The sequence below is a fragment of the Syngnathus scovelli genome, chromosome 21 (genome assembly GCF_024217435.2).
Source record: "Syngnathus scovelli strain Florida chromosome 21, RoL_Ssco_1.2, whole genome shotgun sequence".
In the NCBI taxonomy this organism is placed as follows: domain Eukaryota; kingdom Metazoa; phylum Chordata; class Actinopteri; order Syngnathiformes; family Syngnathidae; genus Syngnathus; species Syngnathus scovelli.
Window position 1 is genome coordinate 1649826 of NC_090867.1, and position 15604 is coordinate 1665429.

A 15604-nucleotide genomic window follows, 5' to 3' on the forward strand; every position below is an offset into this window, starting at 1 on the left:
TAGCCGTTACCAGGGAGACATTACTGCGGCAGCATGAAATGGAGCTAATGAGAGTGATCAAAATCAAAGATGGAGAGATCCAGCGACTGAATGCCTTGGTCCTCAGCCTGAGGGACGGCTCCATGGACAAGGTGATCAGCTCAATCCATGTCTGACGATCCGCACGCCACGTCGGGCTCCGATGCGGCCGCTACCGTATTGTGTAGCTTGTCCCCAGTAAGCGGCGCGGCGCTCCGTTGCGGTCTCAACGGCCCGGTGTGGCGCAATGTCTTCTCAGGTGAGGAGCGGGGGCGCTTTGCTGGCGGAGGCGGAGGAGACGCGGCGGTGTCGGGAGACCGAGCGGTGTCGCCTCCACCAGGAGCTTCAGGAGCAATGCGGGGCAAAGAGGAGCGCGGAAGAAGCTCTGGCAGCGGCCCAGCAGGCCTGGCAGTTCCGAGCGGCCGAGCTCCGATCGGCTCATCACCAGCATCGGGAGGAGCTGAGCCGAACCAAGAGAGACTGCGAGAGGGAGATCCGCCGACTGGTAGGACTGATCAGATGCGCGGTGCGTGGCTATGTTCCCAATTTCGTTGTATACCTGCAGTGCAATGACACCTAAGGCATTCTATTATATTCTATTTCACAAGAAGAAAACTTCGGGTTGCTCGCTTCGCTTTTGTCATAGCAAAGGTGTTCTAGTCGATTCAAGAAAAAAATTGTCCGGTTGCTCTCTTTGTTTTTGTCACAATTCTGGCAAATGAGTTTGCCCGCCTGCCTGAGCGCTCCCCGTTTGTACATCCAGGTGGATGAGATCAAGCTGAAAGACAGAGCGGTTAGTGTTTTGGATAAAGCCCTGGGGCCGGCCACGTCCACCGCCTTCAGCTGCAGACTCAGGCTGCCGAGCAGCAGATCGCTGCCCTGAGGGATTCCCAAAGGGCGGGCCTAAACTACCCTGGAAGTGGGGTCAACGCCGCTACTCACAATCCTCTTCATAGCGTAAGCCACCTCATCACACACTTGCAGTACGCATGACTTAGTTCGTTGCTGGAGGAAGGTAGCACCAAAACAGTTTTGAACTTTGAATGAGTGGTTGTGTGTGTGTGTTGCGGGGCGTTTTCAGTCTCAGGAGGATCGGGACACGCGAAGGTTTCATCTGAAAATCGCTGAGCTCAGCGCAGTCATCAGGAAACTAGAGGATCGAAACGCCCTGCTTTCTGAAGAGCACAATGAACTGGTAATTTATTGACGGCACGCTTGAAGGTTTGCGCTACGTTTGATACGCGCCATCCAGCGAGGCACCCATTGCTCTTGCTTATTAGTTGAGCGGCGCGGCGAGTCGGTTGCCTGGTAGATGTCTTTTATTGGGAGCCAAAGCCACGATTCCGTTCAAACCGATGCAAAAGGAATGGATACGTTCTGGCCCGCGTGTTGTGCGTCTTTCACATCCCGCACTTCATGCTTGCAGCAAAAGCGACTGAGAGAAACAGAAAGCCAGTTTCTGCCACTCCTGTACAAAAACAAACGCCTGAGCAGGAAGAATGAAGAACTCTCGCTGGTGCTGTGTCGCCTTGAAAACAAAAGTGCGCTTTGTCACCCAGGAGAACGAGGAGATGGCAAGCTTGGTAAGTCGACGCGGACAACGGCGGCGTGCCAACAGAGTCCCCTGCATTTGTGTTCCACAGAGAAGGCCTAGTTCGCTCAATGACCTGGACCGCGGTTGCGGCCAGCAGGACGGTGAAATGGAGTTCCTTCAAGTTGTGGAGCAGCGGCACATCATCGACGACTTGTCCAAGGTCTTCAGGCAGGCGACTCGGTGCACGTACGGCAGCGCCGCGCTCGCTCGCTATCGCCAGGAAACCTTTTCCGTCCAAAGCTTGGCCGGCGGCCGCCATCCAAAAAATTGGCCCCTTAAATTCCGACCTTTCAAGCAGGAGCATCGTGCGCACGCGTTTGAACACGCTTTAGACTTGTTTTGCCGTTTTCAGCAGCTCAAAGCTCCCGTTTCGTCAGCGCCTTTGCCACTCGCTGTGCGCTGAAAACAACGGACTCGCCCGGCTGCTCAGCCCGTCAACCATGAGCCGCGAGCGCGACGTCATTGTCCGTAGGCAGCTAGTGGCAAAATGCACCCTGTTAGAGTTGCGCTCGCTCCAACTTATTTTGCAAGAACCACACGGGAGACAAGTAAGTTCTTTTGGACACCTGCAGGTGGAGAGTCCATCCGTTGTACGAATGAAGTCTGACTCTCGGCTCCTGCACGAGCATTTTTATTAAGAGAAACAGGGTGGGTGTAAGAGTGGATTGAATAGAGAAAGCCCTTGACCTCTAGTCAAAACATAGCAAGGGGTGTTTTACGACTTTGTGTAAGAAGGGATAAGCGATAGGGATAAATAAGGGATAAATAATCCATCCATCCATCCATTTTCTGAACCGCTTAGTCCCCACGGGGGTCGCGGGCGTGCTGGAGCCTATCCCAGCCGTCATCGGGCAGTAGGCGGGGGACACCCTGAACCGGTTGCCAGCCAATCGCAGTGCACACAGAGACAAACGACCATTCGCACTCGCACTCACACCTAGGGACAATTTGGAGTGATCAATCGGCCTACCAAGCATGTTTTTGGGATGTGGGAGGAAACCGGAGTGCCCGGAGAAAACCCACGCGGGCTCGGGGAGAACATGCAAACTCCGCACAGGGAGGGCCGGAGGTGGAATCGAACCCACACCCTCCTAACTGTGAGGCGGACGTGCTACCCAGTGCGCCACCGAGCCGCCGGGATAAATAATATTATTTATTACAGGTTGCAGTCAAAGTCAAAGCAACATAATCATACGATAAAGATAATCTGGAAAACCCTGACACACCCTGTAGTTGTCACTTTTGGAAAAGACGAGCGTCCCTCCAATCATCGCCGATGACGGGTTTTTCAGGCTCTGGAGACAGGAGCTCATGTCAGAAATGTCATCGTGAGTCGCGTTTGTTTCTGCGCCGGAGTCGTTCGTTCCCTTTGCATCCAAAGAATCTCAAAGGCGGATTATTTGTGTCGACAGGAGAGAGATTTGCTGCTACGATACAGACGTCGAGAATCTCTGAGGAGGAACAAAGCATGAGGTCCTGCAAGGTGAGTCTGTTTGTTTGCGGCTGCTTGGTGTTGCGCAAGATGAAATGGCCTTTTTCTCGCTATCGTTCCTCTCGTCGATTCATCGTGAGGTGTCGCTTCAGTTTGTTCAGAGAGATGTTTGCTTCCGCGCCCGCAGGTCATCGAAACATTTTATGGCTACGACAAAGACGTGTTGGTGGATTCGGACGGATCGTCCTTGTCTTTTCACACCGACAGAACCCCCGACACGGAACCCGAAGAGGTAGCCCGCCATTTCTGCCAGCGTATTGGCGCCAAACATTCCTCTTCAGCCTGGAATCGGACTCGTCTTTGCGTCGCGGGTGCTTTGTCGCCGGTCTGACTGATTCTGGTACTAGTGCTGTGTTGCATTGGTGTGTGCATGAGGAGGCGGAGCTTCGCTACCGCCAGCTGACGCAAGAATATCAAGCGCTGCAACGAGGCTACGCTCTGCTAGCCCAGACCAGCGGAGGGGACTACGACGCCGAGAAGGAGATCAAGGTGGCGCCCCTTCCCGCAACCCCCGGCCGGGTCGCAGCCTCCCCGTTCTCACCCAGCCTCGGGTGTTCTCTGGTCTGAAAGGAGGAGGAGTGCCAGTGCATCTTGCCTTGTTGAGAACACTAGCGATCACGAAACCCTCGAGTCCAAGGAGCCTTGTTTGAACGTCTTTGATCACCGATGTTAACTTGGTTACATCGCTATCTTGTTTTTGTATTTCCCTCGGTTCGAGGCGCTTTGATTTCTCCTTTTTCTCCCTCGGTTCGAGGCACCTTAGTTTCCCCTTTTTTCCCTCCTAGTGAGGCGTTTTTTGTTCGACCATCAGAGGAGACAATAAACACTTTGTTGAACTTTGGAATCTGCATTCGAGTCCTCTCCCTGCTCTGCGCCTGACATTACGCACTGGCCAGACATGGACTCGGCAGAGACAGCGCAGCTGGTCGCCCAAGTACGCTCCCAGACGTCGCAGCTGGGCCAACAGCAGAAGCAGGTCGACGCTCTGAGTGTTGGAGTTCAGGAACTGGTGAAGAACCAGGAAGGCTTCCGAGAGGTGGTGGCCGCCCAGGTGGATGCGCTGAGTCGTCAAATGCAAGACGTCCTCACTCTGCTGACCACGGGGCGAGCTGCGACACCCTGTTCCACAGCGGCACCCCCTGTGGACCACCCGGCACCCGCGCCTATTGCGAGGGGGATCAGACTGGCTTCCCCTGAACGATATGCAGGTGAACCCGGGCTGAGTCGAGCCTTTATAACGACTTGTGAGATGCAGTTCGAGCGAGCTCCCGGCGACTTCCCAACGGAACGCTCCCGGGTGGCGTACACGATATCCTATTTGACGGGAAGAGCCCGGGCGTGGGCGACCGTAGAATGGGCCAGGAACTCCGCTACCTGTCACTCGTTTTTCGGATTCATCGAGGCCCTGCGCATGGTGTTCGATCCAGTTCCCACGGACCGAGAGAAGGCACGAGAGCTGTGCCATATCACCCAGGGTCGAGAGACGGTCAGCGACTACGCGATCCGCTTCCGCACTCTGGCCGCGGAAAGCGGATGGAACTCGTCGGCCCTGTACGATGCTTTTCTCCGGGGTCTTTCCGGGACCATCCAAGACCAACTCATTCCCCTTGATCTTCCTGTGGAACTCGACGCTCTCATCGCGTTGGCCGTCCGAACAGACAACCGACTACAGGAATGGAGGAAGCAGCGCGCAAGCCGGGGCGCGATCGTTACTCCTTCCGCATCATTGGGCGGGCGGTCATCCCACGAGACGCACCACTAAAGATCGACCCCGGCATTACCACTCGCTGGGACGGAACCCATGCAGCTCGGCAGGGCCAAATTGAGCGAAGAGGAAAGACAGTGTCGACGCCAGGAGGGCCGCTGCTACTACTGCGGGGCGCTTGGTCATCTCCGCCTCTCCTGCCCGGAGCGGAATGCGCTGAGGGTAAGCACCTTACGAAAGTTATTCAATTCTCTAAAATTGTCTGATGTTACTTTTATTTATTACAGTCCTATGTTATACCATAATAACCCCCCGCACATTAATCAAATTGTCAAATCAACCCCGAACCATCGATTGCACATTCAGTACAAATCAGCGCACAACGAAGTAGATGAATATACACAACACATTTATTGAAGAAACATGAAATAGAATTACAAATCTTAATCACTCCAGAAACCGAACAATTTCACCCACTGATACCCGTGTTAATAAAATCATTCAATCCCAGAACAATTCGATTGCAAAACACAGTTCATGAAAGAGGGAAAAAGTAAATACCAGGTGCGTGCTATTTTTGGTGGAAGCAAAGTCGAGTGATCAATTCGATCTTACTTCTAAAATCCAAATTGGAGGAACAGGCTGGCCTCGAGGGGACCGGCGGCCCGATGACTATTCCCCACCCTCGCTAAAATACAGAAAAGTCGTTCCTCTCACCTAGTTTGTCCTGCAAAGTTGTCCAGTCCAATTCTTTGAAGTAAATTCAAGTTAATTTCAGACCAGCGATCCTGCGTCTCACACAAAGATCTCGGGACTTTGGAAAAAATCTTGAAATTCCCTCGGACTTCTTCACGTATGAGCGGTCTTTGGGGGAAAAAAGCCCCGTAGCTGCCACTGCAGGAGTTTTTATAGACTTCTCTGTCCCCCCCCCCCCTTTCTTTCTTCTATACCCTCCCTATAGGGTAAGACTGCCCAGTTTTCCCACGCCCCTATAGAATAAAACTGGTCAGTTTTCCCACGCCTCCTATAGGGTATGATTGCCCAGTTTTCCCACGCTCGGACACCTGTTGCCTTCAGCAGCTGTTTCCGGCCTGATCACGCATTACTTTCCACCAAATGTACAGCTAGTGTCACGTCCCTGCGTCACCGGACTCCCAGCCAAGCCCCAATCAAGAAATTGCCAGCACCTGCTACAGCTCGTTAGGTACACTACTTAACCTCTATGCATTCTGCCAGTGGTTGTCAGTTCGTCTCCTTACCCTGCCCGTGACACCACTGCCTTTTGGTCCCCTGAACGATCTCTGTTGCCAACTGTTTCCGTAAACTGACCGACCACGCCTGATCGCCGCCTATCTTGACAACCTGCCTGCCTCCGACTACGACTACGCGCTGTGCTCTGCTGCTCAGCCACGCCAGACCGCAAGTCCAGTGTTCCACTTCCCCTTTCCCCCCTTTTCAATAAAGGATCGTGTGCACTTGGTTGTCCTGTCTCTGATCCGTGACAGCTAGCCCCTAGTAAAACCTTTCACTTCCCCTTTTCTTCACTTCCTGTTTCATGAGAATAACTTTTTAAAGTTACGCTTCAATTAACTCTGAAATAAAAATCCAAACCTTTGATATATTTCTTTAAACAATTTATGTCACGCCACTATTCTCATAGTGACGGGTCCCTTGATCGAATTGACTAACAATATTGCTTTAAGCTGTTACAGAATACATTTTTAGCCAAGCAAAGAAATCAAAAAGTAAAAATCACATTTGTGCTTCTCCAAACAATTTATGTCACGCCACTATTCTCATAGTGACGGGTCCCTTGATCGAATTGACTAACAATATTGCTTTAAGCTGTTACAGAATACATTTTTAGCCAAGCAAAGAAATCAAAAAGTAAAAATCACATTTGTGCGTCCATGCGTGACTCACAATCCGACACCGTGTTCCTGTTTTATTTCTATTTTAACTTGCTTAGCTGATTTTGGCCCCTTTTTTGGTCTCATGTTTTGGTCTGGCGCCATCTTTTGGACAAATTTGGAATTTCAGCTCTGCCAATTTATTCCAGTGAACAATCCATATTTTACCATTTGCACCATCTCTTCCCCCCATGTTACATGACAGTAGAAATGGGTCACTATCAAAGCAGAGTAGCAGATCTGGAGTCAGCGCTGAAGCAACAAAGACAGGTAAGCTTATCAATGAGCACACCTTTTTCTCAGACAAAATAGCTACATTCTTCAGTCACTCATTCGTCTGGCATTACTTACTTATCAGTGATCTGATGAAGAAGATGGACATCCTGGGCGATAACGCCGTAAGTGTATGTTGAACTCCTTATGTTCGCACTCCACGAGACTCGGCGGCTCAAATGTGACTTTTGGACGGCTTTGCGCTGAAAGAAGCTTGTTGACGCTGTGCCTTTGGACTCTTGCAGAATCTCACCAACGAGGAGCAGGTGGTCGTGATTCACGCCAGGACCCTTCTCACCCTAGCCGAGAAGGTAACGCGCACGTCCACGCACGCTCTCGCATTCTGCTTATGTGACAGCAGCCTTTCCTCAGTGGTTAGAATACATCAAAGTGACCAAGTCAGCACTTCAACAGAAGATGTTGGACATTGAAAATGAGAAGGTAGACAGACACGCGACATCAGCCAAGGGGAACTCCGGCAATGTGCCCCAACAATTCTGACCTTGAGCTGTGCTAGGATATGTTCTGCAAGCAGAAGGGCTACCTGGATGAAAAGTTGGACATCAGGAAGCGTTCCATGGACCAAGCTCATGAGGTAAGCCGCCGTCAAATCTCCCGCCGGACCACTGATGGACGAGGATTGCGGCCCAGAGGATCCTGGAGCTGGAGGCCATGTTGTACGAGGCGCTACCGCAGCGGGACTGCCCCGCCACGGACGGCGAAAAAGCCAGCCACGCTGGCGTGAATGACGTGCTGACGGCGGATCAGAGAGAAAAGCTTAGGAGCACCGTGGACCAATGGAAGCGAGCCCTGATGTGCGAGTTGAGGGAGCGCGACGCTTGCATCCTCCAAGATAGAATGGATCTGCTGCACAGCGCGCAACAGGTAAGGGCCCAAAGCCAGCCTGGCACTTACTTGTACGCTTACTGGCTTTTGAAGGCCACTTTCCATTTGTCCGTCCTAGAGGAACAAAGAGCTGAAAGAATTCATCGAAGCTCAGAAGAGACAAATCAAACAATTGGAGGAGAAGTTTCTGTTTCTCTTTCTATTCTTCTCCTTGGCCTTCATTCTGTGGCCCTAACACCAGCTGGTGAGTGTGCTCCAGCGGCACCGCACTCGACACCTCCGATACACTGCCAGCCGGTCTCAGACGTTGGCAGACGCTCCAATGCCGACGTATACCCCCCACCACGGTGACAGAGGCACCGCGTCACACCGGCGCTCATCCAATCAGAAGGCAGGAAAGGCAAATTCACATGCAGGGCACTCTTGAACCAGAAGAGAGCGCCACAAAAAACGGTTGTTGCCCCAAACGCGCACTAAAAATGGTCAGAATAACAAGAGTCCCACCGGCCAGCCGGGGCCACCCGTCCATCCATTACTTTAGGGGGGAAAAAAATTGGAGTCACCGGTGAGTACATTGTGCATTTAGCTCTGCTTTTCTGCTTCTGTCTTCAAGTGTGTGGCATCCTGCGACCAAAGATTCAGCCAACCCCAAAGTGGTTGACTTCAACGTCCCACCACCATGCCTACCAGAGCAGGTGACGTGATGCTTTGGACATCCTTCCGTCTCAGATGCCCAAAAGTACTCTTTACCACATCTGCGGCAATACGGTGTCTTTTCAAAGGTGCAAATAAATCCAGCGTGGGCGGAACACGCACGTCTTCGGTTTTTCCCGCTTTGTTTGTGTGACAGTTGTGAAAATTTTATACAAATAAAGTTGTATAGTACAGGTTTAGTCAAGCCACAACTCCCGAACCGCATGCGGCTTTTTGCTTGGATTCATGTGGCTCTTTTATGTTCATATCAACGTGTGTGTGTGTGTGTGTGTGTGTGTGTGTGTGTGTGTGTGTGTGTGTGTGTGTGTGTGTGTGTGTGTGTGTGCAACGTGTGTGTGTGTGTGTGTGTGTGTGTGTGTGTGTGTGTGTGTGTGTGTGTGTGTGTGTGTGTGTGTGTGTGTGTGTGTGTGTGTGTGTGTGTGTGTGTGTAGGTGTGTATGTGTTGTGAGTGTTAGCTTCACTTGAGTTCAATTTGGTATTTTCGTCAAAATCGCATATGGTGAAATTCCACAAAGTAGGATGGGCAAACACATTCCAGTAAACTATTAGTGTCAATTGGGCTCTCGAAATGGCAGGCTAAAGATGCACAGCAAAACAAAAATATGTAGATGAACACAGGACGTTTTTATCAGAGTGGGAAAGTTTCTATTTTTTGTTGAACGTGATGGCAAACCATTCTGCCTGATATGTCAGACCTCAGCGCATTTCAAAGATTCAAATCTTCAGCGCCATGCACTTCAGCTCACTCCATGCTAACATTGATCAGGCGTCGAACCCGCAACATCATGCTTAAGAGGTGGACATGCTAACCAGTGCGCCATTATGTCAACGCATAATAACTGTAAGTCTACTGATCAAAACAGCGGTTACTATATGGCGTCGCTACGTCGTGGTTGCGTGACGCAGACAAGACGTCAATGGGCGGACCTTCCTCCGAAATTAGAATCCGTGGGCAGAGTTAACTTGTTTAAAAGGGAGTGGGCAGAAGAAATATTTAATTTATTTAAATCTATTTTGAGTGCACACCATTATGCCAATGCATAACAACTGTAAATCTACTAAACAAAACAGCGGTTGCTATATGACATCTGCCACGTTGTGGTCACATGACAGACGTGACGTCGATGGGCGGAACTTCCGCCGGAATTCAAATCCGCAGGGAGAGTTAACTTGTTTAAAAGGGAGTGGGCAGAAGAATTATTTAATTTATTTAAATCTATTTGGAGTGTGCGCCATTATGTCAATGCATAACAACTGTAAGTCTACTAAACAAAACAGCGGTTGCTATATGACGTCTGCCACGTCGTGGTCACGTGACGCGGACGTGACGTCGATGCCTACTTTACATCCCACCGATCATAGGACCCCTCGGCTGCATAACCGCGCCCCCTTCCCAACCAATCGGATTTGCTATACGCGAAAACGACACCAATGGGCGGAACTTCCGCCAAAATTTAAATCCGTGGGCGTGGCTCGCAACAGGAAGTAGGAAAACGGCGATGTTGACAAAGACACAGCGGATGGTAACATACGACTAACAAGAGAAATATTTTTATTTTCTGCTTGCAACTGGACCGTCCAGAGCGTACACAGTAAGTACAACTCATCGTTTTTAAAAAGAAGTACTTTTGTTGCCCTGAAAAGCGAGTGACTGTGGCGTTTGGGGTGAACGTCGAATTTCGACGATTCTTTCTGGTCAACAGTTGTAAATGATTGCATTGATTAAAAAAGAAAACTTGATGTAACTCTACTTTTAACTGCCGTTTCAGATAAGCGGGTATTACGGCGCAGTCATGTGCCGCGGATATGACGTAATTGGCGGAACTTCCGCCAAAATTCAAATCTGTTGGCGCGATGGCCGTGAGCCACTGAGCAACGACGATTATCAACAGAAATATCTTTATTTTCTGCTTGCAACTGGACCGTCTAGAGCGTACACGGTAAGTAACACTCATTGTGTTTAATGAGATTTACGTTTGTGTAGTTTGACTAAAGTTGTCGATGTAGCTAGCGTTCACTGTAATAGCAACGTGTAGCTGAGGCGCTAACCCTAGCAGAAGTGTAGCCGCGTTGCGTTGTACGTGTGAATATTGGTTGAGGCAAAATGTTAATGTTTAATTTCATTCCTTTAGGTTCCACAGTGTTTGTTGGCTGTAAGTTTTCCACTGCAAGAAGAAGCTCGTATCATTGACCAGGAGCGAGCTACAATGGTGAGTAGCCATAACATTTATGTTAAACACTTCCTATTTCATGTCTAACAGTACTTGATTTATCAAATAACCATAACTAAATACAGTGTGGGCACTGAAGTTAACATATGTGATTATACTGCCTAATCTGTCACCGAGTATATTGTTGCAAAGTAATATAAGATCCAAAGTTGTAATTCAGAATAGTTTTCAAAAGAAGGCCATTAGAATTATATACAAGTCTAATTACCCTGAACATAATAACAAGCTATTAATTAAATCACAAATTCTTCAATTCAAGGATTTGGTAGATTATCAGACAAATAATGTCTAACAGTAATTGATTTATTACATCACGATAAGTAGATTGAGTGTGGGCACTCTCAAGTTAACATATGTGATTATACTGCCTAATCTGTTACAGAGTATGTTGTTGCCAAGTAATGTAGAATAGATCCAAAGTAGTAATCCAGAATAGTTTTGAAAAGGCCATTAGAATAATAAACAAATCTGATTACCTTGAACATAATAACAAGCTAAGTGTTTAATGTCCTATGAAGTCAAAATTGGGCACCATCATGTGGTGAAATTTGGAATTGCATCACATCCAATTTTGCCTGGGAACAAACAGATTAAATAAATCTTAGTCTTAAATAAGGCACTACTTCTCAAACAAGTAAACTCTGACCATTTTGCCCGGTGGATGTTCTGTTAATATCTAGTATTTATACAAAGTCATAATTTAAATTGCTTTCAACCTTCATTCATCGGTTCAACCAACATTACTCGCTCTTATTACCAACTTGTATAGATTTAACTAAGCGTTTAATACTTCCTATCAGGTCTCAAGTCAAGATTTGGCAAAATACAATTTCAGCAAATCCAATTTTGCCAAGGAACAAAAATGGATTAAATAAACTAAATAAGTCTTCTTCCCATTAAATAAATCAGAAAAGTCTGTCTTGTAACCAGTCCTCTTAAAACAAGTAAAGTCTGCCCATTTTGTGCCGTAGATTTTGTGTCTATGCCTAGTATTTATACAAAATCATAATTTAAACAACTTCATTCCTTCATTCACTTTGGAAATTTGGAATTGCAGCAAATCGAATTTTGCCAGGGAACAAAAATAGATCAATTAAATTAAATAAGTCTTCTTCCCATTAAATAAATTTAAAAAGTCTGTCTTGTAACCAGTCCTTTTCAAACAAGTAAAGTCTGCCCATTTTGTGCCGTAGATTTTGTGTTTATGCCTAGTATTTATACAAAATCATAATTTAAAGGACTTCATTCCTTCATTCACTTTGGAAATTTGGAATTGCAGCACATCAAATTTTGCCTGGGAAGAAAAGTAGATTAAATAAATTTAATAAGTCTTACTACTTCCCATTAAATAAATTAAATACGTCTTACTTGTTCCCACTCCTTTATAAAAAAAGTAGTTTAAAACGAGGGCCCTTCACTCAACCTTTAACCCTATTTATTCACCTTCTAGGCTAAGTGTTAAAGGCTAAGTGTTAAAGGCTAAGTGTTAGAGGCTAAGTGCCAGAGGCTAGGCGCCAGAGGCTAGTTTTTGTGAGCAGAAGTTTTAGTGGGGTTAGTGTGAATACAATCCAAAAGAATACAACAGAATATAATACAATAGAATATAATACATAGACTAAATTCAATAGCTCTTACTACTTCCGATTAAATAAATTAAATACGTCTTACTTGTTCTCACTCCTTTTCAAAAAAAGTCGTTTAAAATGAGGGCCCTTCACTCAACCTTTAACCTCAACCCCGCACGTCACATTGTGTTGTATCTGTGAATGTTGGTTGTGGCCAAATGATAGTTTTCTTTCATTCGTTTAGGTTCCACGGTGTTTGTTGGCTATATGTTTTCCACTGTCAGAAGGATGAAAATACAAAGTACAACGCTTGGACGTGGGCGAAGATGTCACCGGTGAGACCTTCCTTCCTATTTATTCACCTTCTAGGTGCTAGAGGCTAAGTGTTAGAGGCTAAGTGTTAGAGGCTAATTGTTAGAGGCAACACAATACAAACAACTCAACACAATACGAACAACACAATATGAACAACACAACACAATACGAACAACACAACACAATACGAAGAACACAACACATTATGAACAACACAACACAATACGAACAACACAACGATACTGCACTGAACAACACGATACCGCACTGAACAACACGATACCGCACTGAACACCATGCCGCATTGAACAACGCCATGCCACACTGAAAGACACCATCCCGCACTGAACAACACCATCCCGCACTGAACAACACCATGCCGCACTGAACAACACCATGCCGCACTGAACAACACTATGCCGCACTGAACAACAGCATGCCGCACTGAAAGACACCATCCCGCACTGAACAACACCATGCCGCACTGAACAACACCATGCCGCACTGAACGACACTATGCCGCACTGAACGACACCATGCCGCACTGAACGACACCATGCCACACTGAACGACACCATGCCGCACTGAACGACATCATGCCGCACTGAACGACACCATGCCGCACTGAACAACACCAACCTGCACTGAACGACACCATGCCGCACTGAACGACACCATGCCGCACTGAACGACACCATGCCGCACTGAACGACACCATGCCGCACTGAACGACACCATGCCGCACTGAACGACACCATGCCGCACTGAACAACACCATGCCGCACTGAACAACACCATGCTGCACTGAACAACACCATGCCGCACTGAACAACACCATGCCGCACTGAACGACACCATGCCGCACTGAACAACACCATGCCGCACTGAACAACACCATGCCGCACTGAACAACACCATGCCGCACTGAACAACACCATGCCGCACTGAAAAACACCATGCCACACTGAACAACACCATGCCGCACTGAACAACACCATGCCGCACTGAACAACACCATGCCGCACTGAAAAACACCATGCCACACTGAACAACACCATGCCGCACTGAACACCATGCCGCACTGAACAACACCATGCCGCACTGAACAACACCATCCCGCACTGAACAACACCATGCCACACTGAACAACACCATGACGCACTGAACACCATACCACACTGAACAACACCATGCCGCACTGAACAACACCATGCCGCACTTAACAACACCATGCCGCACTGAACACCATGCCGCACTGAACAACACCATGCCGCACTGAACAACACCATGCCGCACTGAACAACACCATGCCGCACTGAACCACACCATGCCGCACTGAACAACACCATGCCGCACTGAACAACACCATGCCGCACTGAACAACACCATGCCACACTGAACAACACCATGCCGCACTGAACAACACCATGCCTTACTGAATAAAGAAGTTATTCACAGGATCAATATTGTTCTCTATGTCAAATCCCTTATGATCATCCATCCATCCATCCATCTTCTTCCGCTTATCCGGGGTCGGGTCGCGGGGGCAACAACTTCAGGAGGGACTCCCAGACTTCCCTCTCCCCAGCCACTTCATCCAGCTCATCCCGGGGGATCCCAAGGCGTTCCCAGGCCAGCTGAGAGACATAGTCTCTCCAGCGCGTCCTGGGTCGTCCCCGGGGTCTCCTACCGGTGGGACATGCCCGGAACACCTCCCCAGGGAGGCGTCCAGGAGGCATCCTGATAAGATGCCCGAGCCACCTCATCTGGCTCCTCTCAACGTGGAGGAGTAGCGACTCTACTCCGAGTCTCTCCCGGATGACCGAGCTTCTCACCCTATCTCTAAGGGAGAGCCCGGACATCCTGCGGAGAAAACTCATTTCGGCCGCTTGTATCCGAGATCTCGTTCTTTCGGTCACGACCCATAGCTCGTGACCATAGGTGAGGGTAGGAGCGTAAATCGACCGGTAAATTGAGAGCTTTGCCTTTTGGCTCAGCTCTCTCTTCACCACAACGGACCGGTACAGGGTCCGCATTACTGCCGACGCTGCACCGATCCGCCTGTCGATCTCACGCTCCATCCTCCCCTCACTCGTGAACAAGACTCCAAGATACTTGAACTCCTCCACTTGGGGCAGGATCTCATCCCCGATCCGGAGAGGGCATTCCACCCTTTTCCGATCGAGGACCATGGACTCGGATTTGGAGGTGCTGACCCTCATCCCGACCGCTTCGCACTCGGCTGCGAACCGTTCCAGCGAGAGCTGGAGATCACGGCCTGAAGAAGCCAACAGCACCACGTCATCTGCAAAAAGCAGAGACGCGATGCTGAGGTCCCCAAACCGGACCCCCTCAACGCCTCGGCTGCGCCTAGAAATTCTGTCCATAAAAATTATGAACAGAATCGGTGACAAAGGGCAGCCTTGGCGGAGTCCAACCCTCACTGGGAACGAATCCGACTTACTGCCGGAAATGCGGACCAGACTCTGGCATCGGTGATACAGGGACCGAACCGCCCTTATCAGTTGGCTCGGCACCCCGTACTCCCGAAGCACCCTCCACAGAACCTCCCGAGGGACACGGTCGAACGCCTTCTCCAAGTCCACAAAACACATGTGGACTGGTTGGGCAAACTCCCATGCACCCTCGAGGATCCTGCCGAGGGTGTAGAGCTGGTCCACTGTTCCACGGCCAGGACGAAAGCCACACTGCTCCTCCTGAATCCGAGGTTCGACCTCCCGACGGACCCTCCTCTCCAGCACCCCTGAATAGACCTTACCAGGGAGGCTGAGGAGTGTGATTCCCCTGTAATTGGAACACACCCTCCGGTCCCCCTTCTTAAAGAGGGGAACCACCACCCCAGTCTGCCAATCCAGAGGCACTGTCCCCGATGTCCACGCAACGTTGTAGAGGCGTGTCAGCCATGACAGCCCCACAACAT

General features: G+C 49.2%; 2 protein-coding genes across 10 annotated transcripts; both read left to right on the plus strand.

Annotated features, from left to right (window-relative positions):
* Positions 1–391: 391 nt before the first annotated feature.
* LOC137839822 (janus kinase and microtubule-interacting protein 3-like) lies at positions 392–7046 on the plus strand. 9 transcript variants are annotated; one of them, XM_068649479.1, is made up of 7 exons: positions 392–523; positions 782–975; positions 1100–1780; positions 3025–3095; positions 3232–3336; positions 3480–3593; positions 6925–7046. In XM_068649479.1, the coding sequence occupies exons 3-7, from the start codon at positions 1681–1683 to the stop codon at positions 6925–6927; spliced, it is 393 nt and encodes a 130-aa protein (XP_068505580.1). In that variant the 5' UTR covers positions 392–523; positions 782–975; positions 1100–1680; the 3' UTR covers positions 6928–7046. The 9 variants fall into 9 exon arrangements, with proteins under 9 accessions (XP_068505580.1, XP_068505581.1, XP_068505579.1 ...); XM_068649480.1 differs by having other exon boundaries at positions 3483–3593; XM_068649478.1 differs by having other exon boundaries at positions 6928–7036.
* Positions 7047–7070: 24 nt separating this feature from the next.
* On the plus strand, positions 7071–8647 carry LOC125991742 (janus kinase and microtubule-interacting protein 3-like). Its single transcript, XM_049760088.2, has 4 exons — positions 7071–7117; positions 7238–7877; positions 7957–8082; positions 8452–8647. Exons 2-3 carry the CDS (start codon positions 7665–7667, stop codon positions 8071–8073), a joined length of 330 nt encoding a protein of 109 aa, XP_049616045.1. The 5' UTR covers positions 7071–7117; positions 7238–7664; the 3' UTR covers positions 8074–8082; positions 8452–8647.
* Positions 8648–15604: the final 6957 nt, after the last annotated feature.